This window comes from Terrapene carolina, unplaced genomic scaffold (genome assembly GCF_002925995.2).
Source record: "Terrapene carolina triunguis isolate 2854851 unplaced genomic scaffold, T_m_triunguis-2.0 Scaffold113, whole genome shotgun sequence".
Lineage (NCBI taxonomy): Eukaryota > Metazoa > Chordata > Testudines > Emydidae > Terrapene > Terrapene triunguis.
In genome coordinates, this window is record NW_020664464.1 from 16868841 (window position 1) to 16891572 (window position 22732).

Here is a 22732-nt window from a genome sequence, read left to right on the forward strand (position 1 = left end):
TTCTACAAATTTGTGAGTTTTTTTCCACCCCATAACCAGAGCAGAACTTTTCTCATAATTTTCCATTACAGATAACCAGACTTAGCCATTACTATCCCCTGAGCCATCAACTGCCCTCATTTAATTCTCTTTTTAAAATATGTAGATTAAACTACTAACAGACAAGATGTAATTTTACAGTTATTTTTTAAATTACCTTAACTGAGGAATTTGATGCTTCACAGCTATCAAAAGATAAAGCTAAAAGAAAAAAGACATTTCAATGGCTGATTATTAGCATTTACTCTTACATTACTACTTTCACTGTTCATCAACATATTAGCATTGAACTCAAAACGTAATCACAAGATGACTAAAAATGTTCCTTGTAGAGTATAGGAATATAAGAGCTGCCATACTGGGTCAGACCTTCTTGCCCGGTACCCTGTCTTTGACAGTGGCCAGTGCCAGAGCTTCAGGGGAAGTGCAGAGGGGCATGGATCAGCGTTCATGTCGCACTCCCCGTCAGTACCCAGCCCGGGCCAGGGAAACCAATGATCCTACCAGCAGACCAAATTTGGTGATTAATCCTGGTCATGTGCCACTTGAGGCATGTTGCACATACACTAAGAAGAAGGGGGAGTGTACACAACAGAGCAATTATGGAGTGATCCACACCTGTCTTGCACACCCGACTTCTGGTAGTCAGAGGTTGAGGGTCATACTGAGCATGGTGTTACATCCCTGACCATCTTGGTTTAATAGCCACAGATGGACCTATCCTCCATGAACTTATCCAGTTCTTTTCTGAATCCAGTTATACTTCTGGCCATCACAACATCCCAAAGCAACAAATTCCACAGTTTAGCTGTGTGTTGTGTGAAAAAGTACTTCATTTTGTTTGCATTAAACCTGCTGCCTATTAATTTCATTGGGTGACCCCTGGTTCCTGTATTGTGGTAAAGGAGAAACAACACTTCTCTATTTACTTTTTTCACACCAGTCATAATTTTATAGACCTCTATCATATCCCCCCTTAGTCATCTTTTCTAAGCTGAGTAGCCCTAATCTTTTTAGTCTCTCCTTATAGGGAAGCCATTCCATACCCTTGATCATCTTTGTGACCCTTCTCTGAACCTTTTCCAGTTTCACTATATCCTTTTTGAGATGGGTCAATCAGAACTGGACACAGTATTCAAGGTGGCATTATGGTATTTTCTGGCTTATTTTCTATCCCTTCTTTAATAGTTCCTAACATACTGTCAGCCTTTTTGACTATCGCTGCGCACTGAGCGGAAGTTTTCAGAGAACCACCCATGGGTGACTCCGAGATCTCTTTCTTGGGTGGGAATAGCTAATTTAGAATCCATCACTGTATTTGTATAGTTGGGATTATTTTTTTCCAATATGCATTACTTTGCACTTATCAATGTTGCATTTCATCTGCCATTTTGTTGTCCAGTCACCCATTTTTGTGAGATCCCTCTGTAACTCACTGCCACTTACAATTTCTACAGCCTGATGTAACAGTCATAATTTAAAACCTCCCATTGGTCAAAGGAATTGCAACAGATGACCTAGTCTCTTTAGACCACCAACTGCAGAAGTAATACATAGTGCAGTGATTCTCAACCAGGGATCCAGGGACCCCTGAGAGGCTGCAAGCAGGTTTCAGGGGGTCTGCCAAAATAAAGCAGAGAGCAGGGCTGGCCTTAGATTCGCTAGATCCCAGAGCAGAAAGCTGAAGCCCGAGTCCTGTCGCCTGGTGCTGAAGCCAAAGCCCAAGCAACTTAGCTTCATGGGACCCCCTGTGGCATGGGGCCCCAGGCATTTACCCTGCTTGCTACTCGCTAACACCAGCCCTGGCTTTTTATCTACTGGATATGAAGAAAAACAGATGGGTGGTGGAGTTTTTATAGCATGTTGGGGGGGCCTCAGAAAGAAAAAGATTGAGACCCCTGACAGTGGATATGTTGAGGTTAATTCAAATGACCAAAAAACTGAAATATTATGGTCCAGATTCTCTCCTTCGACAACATCCGTTTGGCACAGAGAGGAGAACCTGTCAGGATCAGGGAGAGGGATCTGAATGTCAGACTTTGTTGTCTCCATCGTGTGAATTATTACTAATGAGAAAGGCTCTACAGGCACTGAAGTTTTGCCAGGTGAAATGCACTGGAGGATCATGTCCTCAGTCCTACCTGTGCTGGCTCTGCAGGGCTAACAGGAGCAAAGAGAATTATAATCATAGCATTGTTAATAAATGCAACAGATATGAGTCTAACTACCTTAAAGGAAATTTCTGAGTAAGAAGGTGGCATTTTTACAAAGTCACTTTTCCGAGTAGAAGTGACTATTTGAAGAACTTCCCTTTTGAGTATATGGCTTTCTTTCTTTTCCCAATGTGCTGATTACTTGATGAATATTCAGCTTGTGACAAGGATCAGAACAAAATACAAACAATTATATATCTTCATGGCCTCAGGGGGCCTGATCCAAAGCACATTGAAGGCAATGGGAGTATTTTTACTGACTTCAATGGCCTTTGGACAAGTCCCTTAGAGAAAAGACTTCCTGACTGAGGTAGCACATAACAATGGAGAAGAGGAGGTAATGTTGGTCTGTGGAAAACAACTCTTTCCTTCAAAAGAGCATGCTACTAAACAAGAGAGAAATCAGCTCCCATGCTAAACTGTCATGTAGTATTGATGCATACTGTAAAACAGCAGCCATGTTCCTCTATCCCAGCAATGGCTGCAATTCAGCGGTGAGCATATTTTTGCATTTCAGGCCAGATTCTGCCACCCTTACTCACTCCAAGTAGTGCTTCAATCCTCAAACAGCCCCTTTGAAATGGGAGTGAAAGAATGCAGGCCATAGTTTTCAAACACCTTCAGAATTAGGATAAATGGTGCTATTACTTCTATAATTAGCATCATTTTATTTTTTATTAAAAACAAATTATAAGTACCTCGTTTCAATTGAAATTCAAGCGAATTCCTTGCTGAGCTCACATTTTGTTTTGGATTTCGATAAGGTAACTGTGACGAAGTTTTTTCACCAAATGGGTTAGAACTGTCTACCTGAAATGAAAGAGATATGGTATGAGGTAATATCTTCTATTGGACCAACCTCTGTTGGTGGAAGGGACAAGCTTTCGAGCTTCACAGAGTTCTTCTTCAGGTCTGGAGAAGGTTTCCAGGGGCCCAAGCTAAATACAAGGTGGGACTGATTGCTAGGTTCACACATGTTGTAGGAGACCACTTAAAATGAAGTGGGCAATTAACACTTCTGCAGAAGTAGGCCATCGAGGGTTATTAGGCAGCAGGATATGTCACAAACAGTTGTCATGGACCATAAAACCAGTGTCTCTACTCATATATTCAGCGTGTGACAACAATCAGAAACACTGCAAACAACTATCTAAAATGAAGGAAAAATATGAAGCTGCATTTTTTATTCTGTGAAAACTAGGTCTGGACATGAACATATTTGCAGCTGCTTACAGCCTATAAAGAAAAGAATAAAAAAATATTGTTTCTTCCCTTCCCTCCATTTCTTTCTTTCACAACTACAAAAATATACAAAAGAGGAGAACGATATACACAGTACAGTGCAGACATTTCAGCAAAAACACCTAGTTTAAAAAACACTGGGATTCTGACATTACTGATGTTTTCAGAATAAGGAAATGACCAGTATGTAGACACCATCTTGTTATAAAAGAGGTAGGGGCTGTGGCACTAGAACATTGAGTTTTCTTTTAAATTTGTGGTTAGGACAGTTTTGAAAAATGCTTTCATCTTCACGAAGACTCAAAAAATCTTTCATCTTCATGGAACAGGGGACTCAAAAAATGTATGCCCTTCATGGATTGCAACAGGGTATCTATAGAAATTTAAAACATTATAAATGACCATTTAAAATAAAATTAAACTACAAACTAGGGAAAACGATACATAGATAATGTAGTGGATTGGCTGGGGTGTTTAGATAGATAGGTAGATAGATAAGTAACTAGATAGATCTGTCTGTCTGTCTGTCTCTCTGCCAGGATCTAATTTAGGCTTCTCTACAATACCCATCACCTTAACATATAAAAATACTGAGATACAGAACTTTTAAATCCCCCACCCCTTTTCCATATATATATATACACCTCACATGGGCACTGTGATGCTTAATTAGCTAGTGTTTGTAAAGTACTTTGAGATCTTCAGATGAAAGGCCCCGTCAGTTCAAAGCCCACTGAAATCAATGGAAGTCTTCCCACTGACTTGAATGTTCTCTAGATTCGCCATTTAAGAAATCCAACGTATAAAAAAAATGGGGTTTGTTATATCTTGCTACACTAATGGTCCATCTAGTCCTATGTCCTGTCTCTGAGAGTGACCAGCACTGGATGCTTTAGAGAAAGGAGGAAGAAATCTTATGATGAACCGTTAAGGAAAAACCTGGCTCATGAAGACAGCTTCTTCCTAACCCCAGACAGCTAGTGGTTTGTTGATGGCCTAAAGAATGAGGGTTTAAGTCTCTTATAATTTTTATCCCATCTAAATGTAACTTTGGATGTCCTTATTAATCATACAAATGTCTAATCTTTTCCTGAATCTGCTAACTAGCTGACCTCAATACTATTTAGTGGCAGTGAGTTCCACAGATCAATTAAGCATTTCTTTTTACATTTACAAATTTGCTGCTGGTTAATTTCTCAAGGGTCTCCTCTTGTTCTTGCTTTATGAGGAAGGATAACAGGAGCACCCAATTTACTCTAGTATCATCACAATAATAAAAAAATTAACTTAGTACAGCAATTTTAAGACTTACGTGTCTAACAACAAATGGTGGCCTTGTTTCAGCATCCAGTTTGTACCCAACAGATCCCAGGCTTAGCCTTGATTGCTGCTGTTGGTTTTCTTTGCAGAACTGACATAGGTGCTTTGTAGCATTTGGAGATGGAGAGCGGGATCTTAATAACCTTGTAAGACTCTTACAGATCTTATTATCCTTTTTCTTTGTTGTCTTATATCGTGCTGGTGAAATGCTCCTTCGCCTGGGTGATACAGAGGCAGATCTTTGTATCCTCATTCTGTTTCTGCCCTCCTAGATAAATTAATTGTCTCATAAAGTAATTATCCAAGCAGAAACACGTACAAGCTATTTGCAAATCTCTCTGTAAAAGACAGTCGGCTGAGCAGGATTTAAAGTCAACGGGAGGCTCCTACACATCTGAGAGCAGAATATGGCTCTATGTGGCTACAAATTAAAACTGGGGAATCTGTGACTCTGTGCCGAGAAGCGACAGAAAATCAATAACAGAAAGAAGGGAGCAGGGACTCAGGCCTATCTTTTTTATCCATTTTACCTTTGTTTGACAACTTCTCATCCAGGGCTTGATCCTGCGAGATGCTGATTGCCCCCTGTGTGGTGCTAGTAGTCCCAACTTCTATTGAATTCAACTGGAGTTAAGAGCATCTGTAAAGAAGCATTCAGCAGCTCAAAGGATTGAGACCTAAAGTCAAAATCCTGAAGTAATGACTTCAATGAGAGCTTGTTTGAGTAAGGACCTGAGCATTTGGCTCTGAAGAAGCAGTAATTCTGAATGAGCCAAATTCTGCAACCTTTAATTGAAAAAAACTCCCTTGACTTCAGTGAGAACTTTGTTCCAGAAAGGACTGCAAAATTTGGACGATAAAGAATAATTATCTGGTAATGTACCTAACCCTGCTGGTGCAGAGGAACAAATGACACTGGAGATTGTGTCTTGGCTAGTTGGTTATAGCTCAATCCAGAGAAAACTGAAGCTATATTGGGGGGATTGGGGGAACCAAGCAGAAGAAACAGCAACCAACAGCTTGCAAAAATGAAACCCTCACAGCCAGAAGCAAACCATTGTCAGTAAAGGCCCATGGGTCAGGGAAATCCTTCCCACCACAGATCACGATCAGCCCAGTCTAGCCTCTTTTAGGAGACAATGCAAGCCCCATTCTTTCGTGTTGGCCTTTCCCAGAATAATCAGCAACATCCTCCTCCTGACAACAACCACCAAATAATGAGCCCTCTTGTCATAGCAGGTGAACTGAGGGAAGAATAAAGAAATTTTGCCTTTCAGTGCAGAATCGGTGTGATTCTTATTGCTGTATGAGGCACTTAAATGCAATGGTGACAGGTGCACTGTGACAGATCAGATCAAACATTGATGTTTGTGTCCTTTATTTAAAGTACTTACATAAAACTGCTTTCTATATTGAAGTGGAAGCTCAGTAATGGTTGTTCTTGTAGAAAATTCTATTTTTGGTGCAATTCCCTTAAAAATAATAAAGAGGTGAAATCACTAAAAATAATGTCACGGTGCAGGTGTTACAGTTTTACAGAGATAAGCAACAGCACCTCTAATTCATAGACATTTCCTCAAGCTTCTTAATTGTTATTTCAGAATCAGAAGTGACTACAGGAAGCACTAAAACCAAAAAGGGGTAATAACAGATAGCAAAATGAGAATGAACTTGCAGTGCAATATGGCAGCAAAAAGAAGCAAAGTGCTCTTGGGTTGCATATTCAGGTAACATGATATTGAGCAGGGAGGCAATGGACCCTCTTTATGGATCTAATCCTTGCAAAGTGGGGAAAGATGATGGTCGAGGCCAACAATGTAGAAAAATATGTGAGATACTAGCACAACCCCAGAGAGATATCCCATTCCTCAAAGAGTAAGAGCTGGGATGAAATGGGAGAATAATTCTTTTTATAGATTTGAGGGGGCAGGCAGCTCTTTCCTGTTTGTTTAACGGCTGTATTTACTAAACACCAGTCTTCCTAATGAGCCCTTCATGCTCCAAACAGCTGTGAAAACTGAATCAATATTTCAGTTTTCCTTTCAAGGCAGGTGAAACGGTGACAAATATTGCGGAAAGACAATTATAATCTGTAATTAATAAACACAATCTGCTAACTTGCCATCAGCTTTGGAATTTGTATTTAATGTAGTTCTGATTTCTTTAAAAGCAGTAACTATGAAGTCATCGTAACTGTATGAACATTAAGGACCAAATTATACCTGCCCCTACATTTGTGCACTGAGATGGCGAGAGACGGAGCAAGAAGCCATAAACTTTCTGCAGTGTAAGGGTAGTGCCAGCTAGCAGTGCCTGCGAGGTTCAAAGCCCTAGAGAAAGTGCATCTGCACAGGGAAAAGGCAGGTCAGGGCCCATTCCTGTGCACAGGCAGCAATTGCAAGCAAGGGACCTCTGTGGGAAGCCCTGGCTATACCTTTATGAGGACTTCTACACACTACCACTTACGTTGGTATAACTAATGTCGCTCAGGGGTGTGAATAAGCCACTCCCCTGAGCGACATATGTTACATCGACCTAACCGTCGGTGTGGACAGCACTACTGCCGCTGATGGGGGCTGGAGTAATTAAGTCAACGGGAGAGCTCTCTCCCATGGGCTTAGAGCACCTGCACTAGCAGCACTGCAGAACTGCTGTAAGCTCTATAGTGTAGCCAGAGCCTAAATGTATAGCAGCAAGTCCTGCTGCTCACCACACTTCTCCAAAAGTTCTCCCCCTCCCTCACATCACTCTACCCTCTAAGAGGCACAATTTAGCCCTAAAGGGAGACATTCAACTTCCAATCTAGTCTGTTTCAAAACTGAGTTATGTTATGTCTCCCCAAATCCATTCAGCCCGTCATGACTTTTAGCTTAACTACAATGACTTTAGCTGGATCAGAACAACAAAATTAACAACCAAGTGATCAAGTTAGCACAGTTAGAGGCTTCCTTGATTACAAGATTCATTCAGGCACATTTTATTCTTAGGTTCAATCTCCGGTCAATGACACTTGCTACTAACGGCCAACTGAAAACTGTATTGAACTCCTTAAGGGTAGCAAATTTGAAGGGGCAAGAACTTCTGGGACTGTGTTGCCAACACTGCAGAAAAAATCAAATTTATCTGCTTGAAGCTGCTATTGAACATTTGGGTGCCAGCAGCCTCAGCAGGCTATAGAAATCAGCATTCCTATTGTTTCAGTGCTTTTACTCCACATAGTGGCTTAGTGACTAAAGAAGAATCAACCCATTATGACAATGTACAAACTGACAATCTGCTAGGCCACTTTACCCAGGTACTGAGTGAGGAGGGAAAGGAGAGGAATATGTCAGTTGTTGTCTCTAAAATTATATTTAAATACTATAAAATTTGCAACAAATGACAGAGTGCAGGAACATTTAACAAAGCTTTTAACCACCAGGCCACCTGCTTTCAGGACATATTGACCTTGATGGAAATTCCGTTTTCATTGTTCAGTTGCATTACAGTGGAAGAACATGGGTCTTTGTATGAATTTAACTGAACTAAATAAGCCGAGGCACATAGAGGCAGCAAAGCACATGCCAGAACTTGATGTAGAAACATGTGAATGACTCAAGAGTAGAAGACCTTCCAGCCCCATCAGACTATTCTTTTCTGGCTTGACAGGGGACACTTACAGATTCACTCACAGTTACAAAAGGCAGCACTAATGGAGCACTTCACTTGTCTTACTCTGTATGAGCCTGATCCAAAGCCTCTGAGGTCAAGGTGTCTTTCCATTTATTTCAGTGGGCTTTGGATGAGGCCCTACGGTCAGATCTAGATTTCTAGAAGTCCACTTGGACACTTCACATAATATTATTGAGTATTAGAATTTTCTTCTCAGTTTCTAAATGAATTGTTACATACTCCCAGTTCTGACTCATTGTCTCAGAGTGGTGGAGGCAGTGGCATTTAAATTTATATTAAAGGAGGGACAAAATAAAACACATAACACCAAGTGAGAGTCAGACACACTAAAAATAAGAGAATAAAAATGAGACACCTGGTCACAGCAGCATAAAACTGAACAAGCAGAATGCAGAGAAATGCCGTAGACAACCACAGCAGCAACAATATTTAACTTTAATTTTCTTAAGAGAAAGAGACAGTCCCACAACTGGATCAACCACTTTTTAGTTGAAAAGCCAGAGCTGAATTCTTGGGTACCAGTGGACAAGTGACTTTGCCTGAGGGGAGGACACTGAAGAGATAATTAATTTCAAGACAATAAACTGGAATCCTACAAAACTAGCATTTTACAGAGTCACTTTCCACAGTAGAACAGTATTTAAGGTTGCATGTTTGGACTTAAGTTTTGCACTTCCGGATTTGATGGTTTAACTGTGCAACCTTCATGCTGCACTAACATAGCTTTACAGCATTTAATCTCTAAATATTACAAATGCTTTATGTCGACTGTAAAACACTGCAAAACAGGTCGTTTTCTTTATTACACAGTCTCACAGTCTAGAAGTATCAAAGTGTAATGTGGTGGCAAGGTTCTTCTGTTGATCCACCCTGTTGGCAGATGATGGACCCCTCAGGGAGATGCTGCTTGATTCCTGCTAAGTCATTGTGGCAGATGTGGCTCATTAACTCTACCCTATATGTGAAGGAGGTGACAGAGGCTTTGCGCATAGGGAGCCTGGGTCTAGGACAGAGAGATCTCTGTAGGGAAACCCTAGGAACAGCTACGCTTAGGAAGATGCTTACATTTACTTGCTGATATTTCAGTTGTCAGTAAAGCCAAACCTCACAAAGGAGTGGACATGCAGGGTGGACATGATTCTGCTTTCATTTACAATGCAAATCAGGAGTAAATGTGGTGAACTCAATGGATTTACAGCAATGTAACAATCGCCTGACATAAAAATCCCAGTGTCCAAAGATTCTGTTTAGAGAAAGTCCACACAAATTCCTGTGAAGATGGATCGCATGAAATGCAGTAAAGATAGGAAAGGACACATTCAGGGCCCAATCCTGCCAGCCTTACTCATATTAGTGGCTGCAGTTATTTCAATGCAACTGCTCATACGAGTGAAGTGTTCACATGAGTCAGCCTGCAAGTTGAGCCCTTAGGTAACATATAGTATCAATATAAAATTCAAATGATGTACAAAAATACACTCAAATTATGAACTAAGTCAGTCAGTCAGGATCATAATATGGGACTTAGCAATGTGGTCGGAAATTTGGATGGCCCAGCGCAGTACATTTAACTTTTGACTTTTGCTTTGCTAGGACACAAAGGGTTTACTCATCCAGTATTGTAAGTCACCAAACCATCCTGTCAAAAATATAAATGGGAGTAGGAGAAGGCCACTGTGTTAGTAGTAAGTCATCAATATAATAGTGAAAATCTAGACTAGTGCATTAAATAATGTCACAATTAAAGTATGAATGCAATGTACTCCGCAGAGCATTATAAACAGCACAAGACTGGACCCGGAAAATCAAGATAGCTAAACTGAAAAATGTATACGTTGTTAACAGAAACAATCAGACACGGCAAATAAGAGTAGTTAGATACACCTAGAATGTCTCATGGACTAGAATACTGAAAAAATTAAGGATGATAACAAAAGAGATGAATGTGGTATCAAGAATACAGTAATGTATTATAATAATTAACAGAATTAGTTTTAATAAGACAACATTAATCAAAACCTAGCTATTAGCTGCTATAATCTTAGCTAGTATTAGTGGAGCCCCACTTTAGATAATTAAATCTAATGCTGCCTTCTATTTTTTGCCCACATTGAAATCTCAGCATGAAGAAATGCAATGGGCTATTTTTACACATTCAATCCTTGTAGTCCAAATACTTCTTTATAAATGAAGTTCCAGCACTGATCCTACAAGGCAGTTGGGAAGATTTGAAGGGGAGCTGTACAACATCAGTACCAGTAGACTGACTAACTGAGACAGACAATTAGAATGAGAGAAAGAACAGAAGTAAGCGTGTATAGGAATTTTAACTCTCAATCAAGGCAATGGTAATTTACTTTCTTTAATCTTAATTATAGGGAACATCAGGAAGCTGAGGTTAATAAAGCCATTCAAAGGCTTGTTACCTGAAACATTGACTGCCTTAACATTGAGAAATTATTCTTCCCTCATTACTGTGGCAACCTAATAAAATATTCAGATTTCCAACACCACATCAAAATACTCAACATGATCATCTCCAGATAATCTGTCCTTGACCTACCTAACACATTAAATAAAATGCTACACATGTGGCTGATATTAATTATATTGTTTTATAATATTTCATTCTCATAAAAGAAAACTGGACTAAATGTACACCAGTAACTCAGGTGTTATAAGTTTATATGGTGCCATTAAAGTATCTCTGTATTAGGCAGAACTTGCCAATGGTGAGTAGAAAAATGTTCCTGGTATGTGTGAACCTAAACCAGCAATTTATGCAGAATTTAAATAAATTTTTATTTAAAAATAATTACATTCCTAGCCCTTAGGGTACTGAAAATAATTTTCGAAATGTGAACCAATGCAGCTCTGAGTCTGCAGCAAGACTGCTCCAGCAGACTATTGCTGCTCATAGCTTTCCCAAGCAGTAACGGAATGAAATGAACAAAACCTTGGTCAATTTTATTGCTTCTACTGCATAATCCAATCAGTTTCAGTGAAACTGATGAGAATAGGGGGGGAGGGATAGATCAGTGGTTTGAGCATTGGCCTGCTAAACCCAGGGTTGTGAGTTCAATCCTTGAGGGAGCCATTTGGGGATTTAGTTGGGGATTGGTCCTCCCTTGAGCAGGGGGTTGGACTAGATGACCTCCGGAGGTCCCTTCCAACCCTGATATTCTATGATTCTATGAATTTTGTCAGTTTTATTCTTCTGTTTCTGCTGCAGAAAACTAAGAACATCAGGAAAGACAGGCACTGGACATATTTACAAGGACAGAAGACCCCCCCAAAAAAGACGATTCGGAGAAGAGTAGAGTAAACTAAGGAAGAGAGAGAGAGAGAGAGAGAGAGTGTGTTAGCATGTGTATGTATGTGTGTGCATGTTTGCGTGTGCATGTGTGTAAATGGCTAGGAAAGACTGTGCCCACCAGCACAGTCAATGAGCAGCGCCCTGGAAATTTACCCAACACCCTGCCCTTTCACAGCAGCTGAGGATGGGAACTTTGCGGCTGGGCCCCTCACCCATCTTTTACATTGGCCTCTGGCTAGTAGGTTTAATCTTCAGTCAGGTAATGCCTGGTACTTTTTTCAGGACACTACAGAGCCATACAAGGTACTTAAGCATGTCTCTCTGTTCAAGAGCAGTCCAAATTCATGTCTCAAACTGAGATCCTCACAAAGTAGCATGCCCTGTTACACTAGCCTGCTGGGCCAGACCTCTCCCACTTTCTTCTTTTCAGCTACCCATGGCAAACAGCCACTTGGAGACAACTTACTGTGAAACTAGGAGACGTTTTCATTAGTAACTCTCTCTCCACACCAGGATACACAGGAGTCAGCTTGGGCTCTGGGAAGAGAAAATCTCGAGTATTCTCTTCATAAAAAGCGAGACTGTCCCCCACTGAAAGAGTGAAAAAAGGAAGAACTGTTTCCAAGATGGTTAATATTTTTTGAAAAGTCACACATTCTATAGCAAGCCCTTCGCAGAGTGTGCAAGCCCTCCCTGGCTCACTAGGAGACCTGCCCTTCTTTCCGCATTAGGAATGATTCAGTCAGAAGTACATGAGGTCTTTGGGATAGGTGTGCACCAGCAGGAGTGTCACAGGGAATCACAAAGGGTGGTATCCCCTGTGGATCTGCTTTGAGATTGTATGAGGAGGTGCACAAGTCCTTTGGGGCTCGATGTAGGAAGCTTTCAGGACAGCGGCACTTCGCTCCTCTTTGGTATATTGCCCTGCTCCAAATGATAAATGGGGGACCTTCAGTTTGGGCCCTGAGCAGCCAGTGTAATGAAAACAACAGAAACACTGATAATCAGTGAACACTCTCTGTTCTGCTGTGTGCTCATTTTTAATTTGTGAAAAAGGCTCCAGTAAGGTCATACTTCTAGTCTTAGGGACTGAGAAAATAACTGCTTTTAAATCAAATGACTTGTTAGTCTCATTTCCATTGCTCTGACTACTCTGCTTCTGATTAATGTCTCTATCTTGAAAGTGAAATGAAGGAGGCAGAAGGGAGAGAGTCCATTTACTCCTCCATCTGTAATGAAAGATTAGGCTTAGCACAGCAACACTGGAGCTTGATGCCATCTTTAACACTCAGTTTGTCACCAGTGCCCCAAACTATTTTGGGATCGGAATGACTGCATAACCTCAGAGACAAACGATCCACATGTATTGTGGGGAATTTCCAAGGCAGTGGAACTTCGGAGAGCACACCAAATTCAAATCTGTCCGTCGCTTTTCCTTTATTAGGGCCCAAGCTTAGGGGAGCGGAGCACCATCGATCTCACTGATGTGATTAGGAGAAGAAAGCATTCAAGATTCTGCCTTTACAGAGCATGGCCCTTCCAGAATATGCAGAGTGTATCTGTCTATCCATACAGGGACAAATCCTGATCCCACTGATGTACACTGGGAGTTTTCTTAATATCCTCATGGCATTAGGATTTAGCTCATTAGCATTTAGAGAGAGCTTTACTTTTTTGAAGCACTGTACAAACTACTAATTAACCTAATTAATTGTCTATTTAAATAAAATCAAACAGGAATATTTGTAATGGGCTTATAAAAATCATATTTACGTTCTTATGTTTGTTCAGTATAGCTGTGGTCATAAAGTGATTTGCAGTGTTGTTGTAGCCGTGTTGGTCCCAGGATATGAGAAAGAGAAGGTGGGTGAGGCAATATCTTTTACTGGACCAACTTCTGTTGGTGGAAAGGACAAGCTTTCGAGCTATACCGAACTCCTGTGGTCTGGAGCAGGTAACCAGAGCGTCTGAGCTTAACACAAGGTGGGACAGACTGTTAAGCATAAGTAGGTAATAAAAGGTTAGATTGTTAAGCATAAGGGGTTCACACATGCTGTGGTCCCTTTATGCTTAACAATCTAATCCTTTATGGCCCACTTCATTTTAAGGGGTCTTCTATAGCATGTGTGTACCCCTCATGCTTAATAACCTGTCCCACCTTGTGTTTATCTCAGACACTTGGTTACCTGCTTCAGATCTAAAGAAGAGCGATGTGTAGCTCGAAAGCTTGACCCTTTCACCAGCAGAAGTTGGTCCAATAAAATTTAGAGAGAGCTTTACTTCATCACAAGTGATGACAGGAAAAATAATAGGGGTTACTTACCAAGGTAACTTTTGTTCTCTGAATGTACTCTCTCCATACAGCCACAGTGCAGGAGTCACATACCCAGCCACCCAACCATGGAACCCTTTTGAGTACTGCTGAGTCCAGCATTCAACTGACTTACAGTATAAATATCCCCACCTTTCTAACCATCCTGTTGTTCTTCTCTATTTCTAGAAGCCCATGACATTGAGCTCTGAAGCAGAGGGGAGGAGAGCGGTCAGTATGGCACTATATAAGCTATATATTCAGAGACAAAGGCCACTTTGGTAAGCAACTCGTTTTTCTCCTTCATCACATTGTCAGGATAGGAGACTAACAAGGAGATGGACTGTGACGTACCATTTGCTAAACTGTGACTGAGGCACAGCCTTCCTGAAACCAGCATCTAAACTTGCTGCAGTGTCAAGCAAACACCAGTTCATGAACCCCAAGTAGTAGCCCTGCAAATTTCTGATAAGAACATGTTCTGAATACCTGCCAGAAAAGTTGCTACTCCCCCGCTTGAATGGGTTCTGTGACATTCAGATACAAGGACCCTGGCCCACTCATAATGAGACTAAAGGCAAAGCCTTATCCACCTAGAATATATGTCTATACTGCAGTTAGACACCTGTGACTGGCCCATGCCAGTTGACATGGGCTCACAAGGCTCAGGGGCTGTTTGACATTCAGACTTAGTTTAAGGCCCTCCCACCTTGCAATGGTCCTAGAGTCTAAGTTCCAGCCCGATCCCAAACATCTACACTGCAGTTAAGCAGCCCCTTAGCCCGAGCCCTACGAGCCCAAGTCAATGGGCATGGGCCAGCCTCAGGTTTTTAATTGCAGTGGAGACATACCCTTAGACAACCTTTGAACTAAAACACCCTAAACTTCAGACTTTTCTCCAAAGGCAATGTATGGCCTATTGGTTTTCATAAAAGGCTTTGGGCCAGATTTTCAAAGACCTTAACTCCTAAGTAGGCACATAAATGAAATAGTAACATTTTCAAAGTGTTCAACTTTTTGAATGACCACACTGGGAGCTACTAGGTGCTATGCAAGTTTTGAAAATCTGGCCTTTACTTCTGTCTAATGAGCAGCTGCCAGTTCTCACCCTCTAGAGTGTGCAATCAGGCTTCTGATGGAAGGTGGTGAAGCTTTGGGAAAAACACAGAGAGATGTATCGCGTCAAATGAAAATCATCAACTATTTTTTTTCAAAATTTAGGGTGAGGGCTACGCTGCAGTTTGTCCTTATGAAAGATGCTGCATATTGTAGCGATGGTGTATTAGAACCTGCAGCTCTGATGCTAACACAAAGAGTCAAAAAGATAGAAAACTACAGTAAAAGGTAATAAAGAGGGCAAGATTCTTAATCCTTCTCAGCTGGGTCATTTTTAGGGGCTCTCTAGAACTCCCTCTTGGGCCTTGTTTACACTAGAAAATAGAAACATGGCAGCAACCAGTTTCACTGCACTGGTGCTGACCCCGGTACAAGACAAACTGGAATCAGTGCTGGTTTCACTAACAAGCTTAAAAGTTGGATTTTTTAAAAGTTGAGCAAAATCCCTTCATCCACTTTCTGAGTGAAGAAAGAGTGAAAAAGATACAAACTTCCCATTGTAAAAAAAAATAATCTAACTACATATTTTTGCAGGGCTACAACAAAAAACGGAGCTCTACGTTATTATTCGTGTTATATTTACATATCATTGATGAACCATAATGGTGACAGAGATGAGAAAATCTGGAAAAAGAAATTAAAGTAATTTGAATACTCCTAACAAAGCAACCGGTAATATAAAAATGCATTAAATATATTATATTAGTGGTAGAGCACTACCTATTTTTTAGTAATGAAAACTGCCAGTGATTTTACCATATATACAATTGTTCCATATTTGATTACCTTAAAAAGTAGGGTTATTCTGCCACCCTGTGTCCACTTGATTTTTCTAACTTATAAAAACCACAATAAAAAGTTGTTATAGAGCCAATGCTAATATCTGCTAAATGGAACTCTAAATTATTATTCATGTTACATTTAAATATCATTGGTGAACAATAATAGTGACAGAGATGAGAAAGAAATTAGATCAATGACAGGGGAAAGAAATTAGATCAATTTGAATATTTCTAACAAATCAACCAGTAAGTCACTAGTCAGAAAATGTATCTTATTTTCGCTGGTAGATGTTTAAAGTGTATGCGGAGTTGGGGTTGGGGACACCAGATAGTTGAAGCCCCCTAGAAGAGGAGATGGGAAAGAGGAAGAAAGTGGGGAGGCAAGGCTCAAAGTTAACACCCACTAGGATGCTCCTTTCAATGTCTAATAAATCGCTATTTTGTAAAATATTTACTAGCCCATTACCTGAAGATACTAGTTGAATTAATCCAAACGTTGTTACATTGCCTAGAAGAAGACAAATAAATGATGTCAAGATGGCTGAGAAATGATAATATATTCAAAATACTCCTGTAGCATAACAATAAAAAATAAGGATAGATAGATAGATAGATAGATAGATAGATAGATAGATAGATAGATAGATAGATTTGGAGCAACTACACTGTCTTCAGTTATACATGCATTCAGAATGTTCTTTAAATTATACTTACTTTCAAGCATCTCTGTTACAGCAGCAGGGTCTACAGCACTTTCAAATACCTACGGGAAAGTAATACAGAGTATATTCATCCTTTATAATAGAAAAAGCATTTTTATAATCTAGCATTTATATGAACATTTTTATATATTCAACAAATATTTCCCTACGCCATGCTGTGTTGTCATTAAGCAAAACAAACAAACCAGTGGAAATACTATATATTTTACTGCGTGTTACATGTTTATTAATGTCAGCTGTAAAGTACTGTAACAATTTGTTTAAAAAGTTATGTAAAGTCTTGAAAATCTTAGTTGTTTAAACCTGAAATTTCACACACTGTAGCCTCTGAGTCAGACTTAGAAGTGAGTCTAAAGGGTTTTTCAGGAAATCTCCCACTGTTGCACTAACATTAGTATAGTTCTACTAGTAGAAGCAATGGTGGAAGAGCTAGTGTAGAGGGGACACAGGGTTTTTTTTGGGGACTACAGGGTTCTTGATCAAACCAGGGGCCTCAACCCACAGTGCCGGCTGCCATCACCCTGAAGCACAGGACAAGCCCTATATAGACAAGAGAGGAGTTCAGGCATCTAGGCCAGTGGTTCCCAAACTTGTTCCACCGCTTGTGCAAGGAAAACCCCTGGCGGGGCGGGCCGGTTTGTGTACCTGCCGTGTCCACAGGTTCAGCTGATCGCGGCTCCCAGTGGCCGCGGTTTGCTGCTCAGGCCATTGGGAGCTGCTGGAAGCGGCGCGGGCCGAGGGACGTACTGGCCGCCACTTCCAGCAGCTCCCATTGGCCTAGAGCAGCGAACCGCAGCCACTGGGAGTCACGATCGGCCGAACCTGCGGACGCGGCAGGTACACAAACCAGCCCAGCCTGCCAGGGGCTTTCCCAACACAAGCAGCGGAACAAGTTTGGGAACCACTGGTCTAAGGTGACAATCCTATTTGTTATTATGTAATTTGTAAAGACTGTACATAAAATCAGAACATTTTATGAACATGAAATAAATATAAATACATTTTACTTTGCTTAATTTCATCCCATTACTCCTAGCCACAATTTGCTGGTCCACCCTAAAAGAGAATCCTCTGCCTTGGGGTGAAAACGTGACCTCTTTGAAGTCAATGTGAGTTTTGCCATTGACTTTAATAGGGCCAGGATTTAACCCTTAGTATTTTACCTCTTTCAAGCAGCTGTGGTCAGCTATATCTCCACTGAGTCATCTTTTAACCCAGCCCTTAATCATTTTTGTTGCTTTTCGCAGAACCATAGAAATGTAGGGCTAGAAGTGACTTCAAGAGATCATTTAGCCCATCCCTCTGTGCTGAGATAGGATTAAGGATTTTTTCTGTTTTCCACCCAATTTGTCAACATCTTTCAACCTCTGATAATATTGAAGCTTTCAGGACAGTACTTCAGTGATAGGCTTTTTGGAGGAAGGAAACTCAAAAGAGTGCATCTTCGCTATGAAAAAAAGTATGGTCTTATGTCATGTAAGCTAACACCTGGTAATAAAAATGAGGTAATATCTTAGCGAAAACAAGGCAGTTTGTAGTTTTCATACATGTTAGTAGGTCAAAGTAAAGACTATGTGGGAGCCTAGGATTTATCTTGACCTGCTAACACTTGTTAAAACTATAACTCCCTTGTCTTCACAGGATTTTACTTCATGTTAGTTATCGCGGATTAGCTAACACAAGGTAAGAACACACCTTTTTTCCTAGTGAAGACAAGGCTCATTTCACTCTAAAGTCATCTTCAACTGTCACTGCAGGTCTAGGAAGTGAAAGGCATTTAATCGTATTCCTTAGGAAGTGGAATCTTATGAGAGATATGGTAAAATTTATTTGTGAAAACAGAGCCATACAGAAAGCTGTCTGCAAAAAGCAGGGATTCTCCTAACAGAGCAGAGCAAGAGCCATTAGGGAAAGAATAAAGGTAACAGATGTGCTCTGTACTCTTAAAAAATGTCTACATGTGTATTAAAACTATGTTACCTGTAGTGGTTTCAACATAGTTTTCTTGTCACTATGGGCAACGCCAAACTGTGCTAAAATCATTTTTAAAAACCATCATCAAGTATAAATCACCATTCATCAATATGATAGCCAATGAGCAGAGAGAGTATTTTTTTTAAATCTTTTATAAACATTTTAGAGTTAGCCAAACCATTTACTCCCAAGGAAATTCAGGCTGAAGGCTTGTGTTCTTGGTTATTTCAGATTTTAAAATGGCATGTAAAATGTTGGTTAAAGCGTTCATCTGTCACTTATTTGAGTCATTATATTTAATTCTATCCCTGCCAGTATCATGAAAATCAGATGATAGTCATCCCATAGTGGAGATGTTATTTTGTTTCCACAGAAATGGGATCACAACCAAATAAATACCAAGCAAGAGAACTAACACACTAATGTCCTTTCTGGGATTATATAGGATTGTTTGCCTGGGAGCACACTCCAGTTTAACCAGTGATCCACAACCTTGGGTGTTATTGCCATGAATAAAAATTCAGACAGCAAAGTGTTAAATTTTAGAACCTGTTCCCAGTTACAGTACCTCAAAGATATAACAGATCTGATTCTTTGCTACCTTGCATGGGAATCAAGTGTAAAATGATACTAAATCAAAATCTTCTACTAACTATCCACAGTGGAAGGCAGTAGAGAATCAAGCCCAAAGCATGTAATAAGTGAGAATCACCTTTTCAAACCACATCTTCTCATGAAACAAGAGAGGGAAAATTGGAGGAAGGCATTCTGTCTCCTTGTATTGGCCCATGATGCAGACACTGAGGTAAATGTCATGCTTCTCTGGCAGGAACACACCAGGGCAAGTGATCTTATGAAAGAGAGAAAACAATCATGGTGATCAGAATTCTTTTAGGGCAGCCTTCCCACTCTGTCCCATCAATGTGCCTCATGCACAATCTGCAGGGACTACCATTATGGTCAAGTAGGTAGTACAATATCTGTGCCCTGGGCTTCTCTGTTGACAAGGGTGCCAGTTAGGGTCCAGTTCTATCTTCAATTACACCATAGGTGGGAAAACTACGGACCGTGGGCCACATCCGGCCCGCGGGACCCTCCTGCCCAGCCCCTGAGCTCCTGGCCCGGAGGCTAGCCCCCGACCCCTCCCCCGCTGTTCCCCCTCCCCCGCAGCCTCAGCTCACTGCGCCGCCGGCTCTGGGCGGTGAGGCTGCAAGCTCCTGGGGCAGCGCAGCTGCAGAGCCGTGGCCTGACCCAGTGCTCTGTGATGTGCGGTGGCGTGGCTGGCTCTAGCTGGGTGGCACGGCTGCCTGTCCTGGTGCCCTGGGCAACGCGGCTGTAGCGCCGCCAGCCACCAGTACTCCAGGCAGCACAGTAAGGGGGCAGGGAGCACGGGGGGTTGGATAGAGGGTAGGGGAGTTTGTGGGTGTGGTCAGGGGGCGGTGTGGATAGGGGTCGGGGTGGTCAGAGGACGTGGAACAGGGGGGTTGAATGGGACAGAGGTCCTGGGGGGCAGTCAGGGGACTGAGAGCAGGGGCGGGGTGGATGGGGCAGGGGTCCCGGGGGTGCCATCAGGGGGCGAGAATCGGGGGGGGGTTGGATAGGGGACGGGGGACAGGCCACGTCTGGCTGTTTGAGGAGGTACAGCCTCCCCTAACTGGCCCTCCATACAATTTCGGAAACCTGATGTGGCCCTCAGGCCAAAAAGTTTGCCCGCCCCTGAGTTACACCAATGGCAGTTACAGCTGTATAACTAGGCAGAATTGAGTTTTTGAAGAGGGATTATCAAAAGTGGCTAAAAGTGTACGTCTACACTGCAGAAAAACACCCGTGGCTGGCCTGTGTGAGCTGGCCCAAAATGTTTTCTTTAGTTTTGCTCCTTTTTATTTAAAAAAGTGTTAATGTGTTGTGCATTTGCTGGTTTTATGTTTCATATATTTGGGACTTTCTTTTTTCAATAACTGTATTTATGGTGATGAAATTTCATGAATTTTAACATTTTACTGAACAGAAACTGAAATATTTTAATCTGATGCCAGAAGAGGGAATTAAAAGGCTAAAAGATGAGAGAAATTTTTAAAAATAACTATTTGCACATCTGATGAAAAGCACTATACAAAAGATAGATTATCTGCTCTTGCTAGACTCTGAATTGACACAATAATCCCTAAAAAGACTATTACACAATTAATATTGCACACAGTGTTGTAGAACTGAGTCCTGACATTTACCTAACCTTTATCATTAAACCCCTTTCCCCTTGATTTAGATCACACCCTTCTGTGTAATTCCCATTGTTTCCACAGTATAGGCAGTGTACATCGTACATGAAATCAGGGCTGCCATCCATCATGTCCTAGGGCTGAAGGGCGAAGGCCATGTAAAAGCAATTAGAAGGTTATTTCGTTCTGCTTCACAGAGTGTTTATTATTTATTTACAAGTTACCGCATAGAATCCTTTAAACACGCCGTTTCCTTTAAGCGCCCCTGAGAAGGGAGAAGACAGAGCTCGTAGTGATAACCGCACAGTTCTGGGGACAGGGGCAGCGAAATGGTATTTGTTCAGGGCAGCGGGGTGGTGATGCACGTCAGGGCTCTGTGTTGTCGCGTGTACTTACCTGGGAAGGTTGTATGTGCTGCTCCCGCCCCTTGGAGCCCTGTCCACTTTTTGCCCTGCCCCTCCCTCGCTCGCTGCCCTGGCTAGTTCTGGCCCTGCACCCGCCTCACCGCGTGGATCTGCAGCTCCACCACCACCTTCAGCGGCATCCTGGGGGGATGCGGGACGGTCTCCCCGCCTCCGCTCTCAGGCCGGCCGCGCCCCCGGCCCCCGCTGTCCCGATCACCCCGCGGCCACCGCTGTCCGGAAGGGGAAGCGTCGCGTTGCCGTGGAGACTCAAACGTTCCAACATTCGCCTTCGGAACGCGGAGGCAGCCGGCGCGCGCCCCCTGGGGCCCGGGGAAGCGAGGCGCGCGCTAGGCGATAGCTAAGGCTCCCTGCGAACCGCAAGAAGGGGCGGGTTGCGGGAATGCTCCCCAAGCGACGCTTGAGGGCGGAATGCAGGCGTGCCATGGAGCCTGCCCAGAGCTTTGCACGTAATCACTGTGTGCAATCTGCGTGCATGCGAGGAGGGGGCGGGGGGTTGCGTGTAGGGATGGACTATGTGTGTAACACGTCTATAAGATTTGTACACATGCCTATCTTGTGTGAGTTCTGTAGATGTGGCATGTGTGATGTATGTGACATGCATGCATAAACACAAGGCTGTGTGCATATAGTCATAGAAATGTAGGGCTGGAAGGGACCTCATAAACCCATAGGATTCCACAGCCTCTTTTGGTAACCTATTCCAGCCCTTAACTAACTATCCTTACAGTTTGACATTGTAATTCGAGTGTGTAAAGTTGTGTGAGTACATGATGCAATGGGTTTTATGTACAAGGTTGTGTGTATAATGTAATGTGTCTACACAATGTTTAGTGTAGGGCTGTGCATATTAACATGTATGTATAACCATTGACAGTTTCTCTTATAAAAAGCCCAAATTTTACATCCTTCCTGCCCCCCAACTTTCTGGAAATAGTCTCCCTTCCACTTGACCTTTTACTTGTGCAGCCGCCAGCCAAAGCAGATTATTTGCTGTAAAGGGTAAGGCTAATTAGACAGGTAATTTGTAATATACTGGACTTTGGAAAAACAAACAGAAGTTTTTAATCTTTTTAAAAGTCTAAACTTTTGTCCATATATATTACAAAACTAGTTTGGTCTAAAAAGAAGTTACCAAATTGGTCAAGGGACCGTTGGTGATCCAAGCTGTAATTGCTAATAGTCTGAGCACAACTGTTTGGTCACATGGGGATGTTTTTTCTCCTAAACCCCAATCCTGCAAGCATGTACAGATGTGCATAGTTTTGCTCAGATGAGTAGACATCAATAATACTATGCACACAAGTAAAGTTACACATGTGCTTAAGTGTTTGTGTAACCCACACACCTCCTGGGTGTGGTGCTTTGTTCCATCTAGTAGCAC

General features: G+C 41.8%; 1 protein-coding gene across 2 annotated transcripts in view; it reads right to left on the minus strand.

Annotated features, from left to right (window-relative positions):
• SPATA6L (spermatogenesis associated 6 like) overlaps window positions 1-21692 on the minus strand; it is a 36649-nt gene extending 14957 nt beyond the window's left edge. Inside the window, exons 1-9 of one of the 2 annotated variants that reach the window (XM_024200198.1) lie at window positions 21432-21692; window positions 19420-19557; window positions 16726-16774; window positions 16478-16519; window positions 12269-12393; window positions 6209-6286; window positions 4807-5079; window positions 2951-3062; window positions 197-240 (exon numbers count right to left, since the gene is read on the minus strand). In XM_024200198.1, coding sequence (XP_024055966.1) covers window positions 197-240; window positions 2951-3062; window positions 4807-5079; window positions 6209-6286; window positions 12269-12393; window positions 16478-16519; window positions 16726-16774; window positions 19420-19557; window positions 21432-21470 — 900 coding nt within the window. In that variant the 5' untranslated portion in view covers window positions 21471-21692. Of the gene's footprint in view, window positions 1-196; window positions 241-2950; window positions 3063-4806; window positions 5083-6208; window positions 6287-12268; window positions 12394-16477; window positions 16520-16725; window positions 16775-19419; window positions 19558-21431 lie in introns of both variants that reach the window. The other variant, XM_024200197.1, reaches the window with a different exon arrangement.
• Between the last annotated feature and the right edge of the window lie 1040 nt (window positions 21693-22732).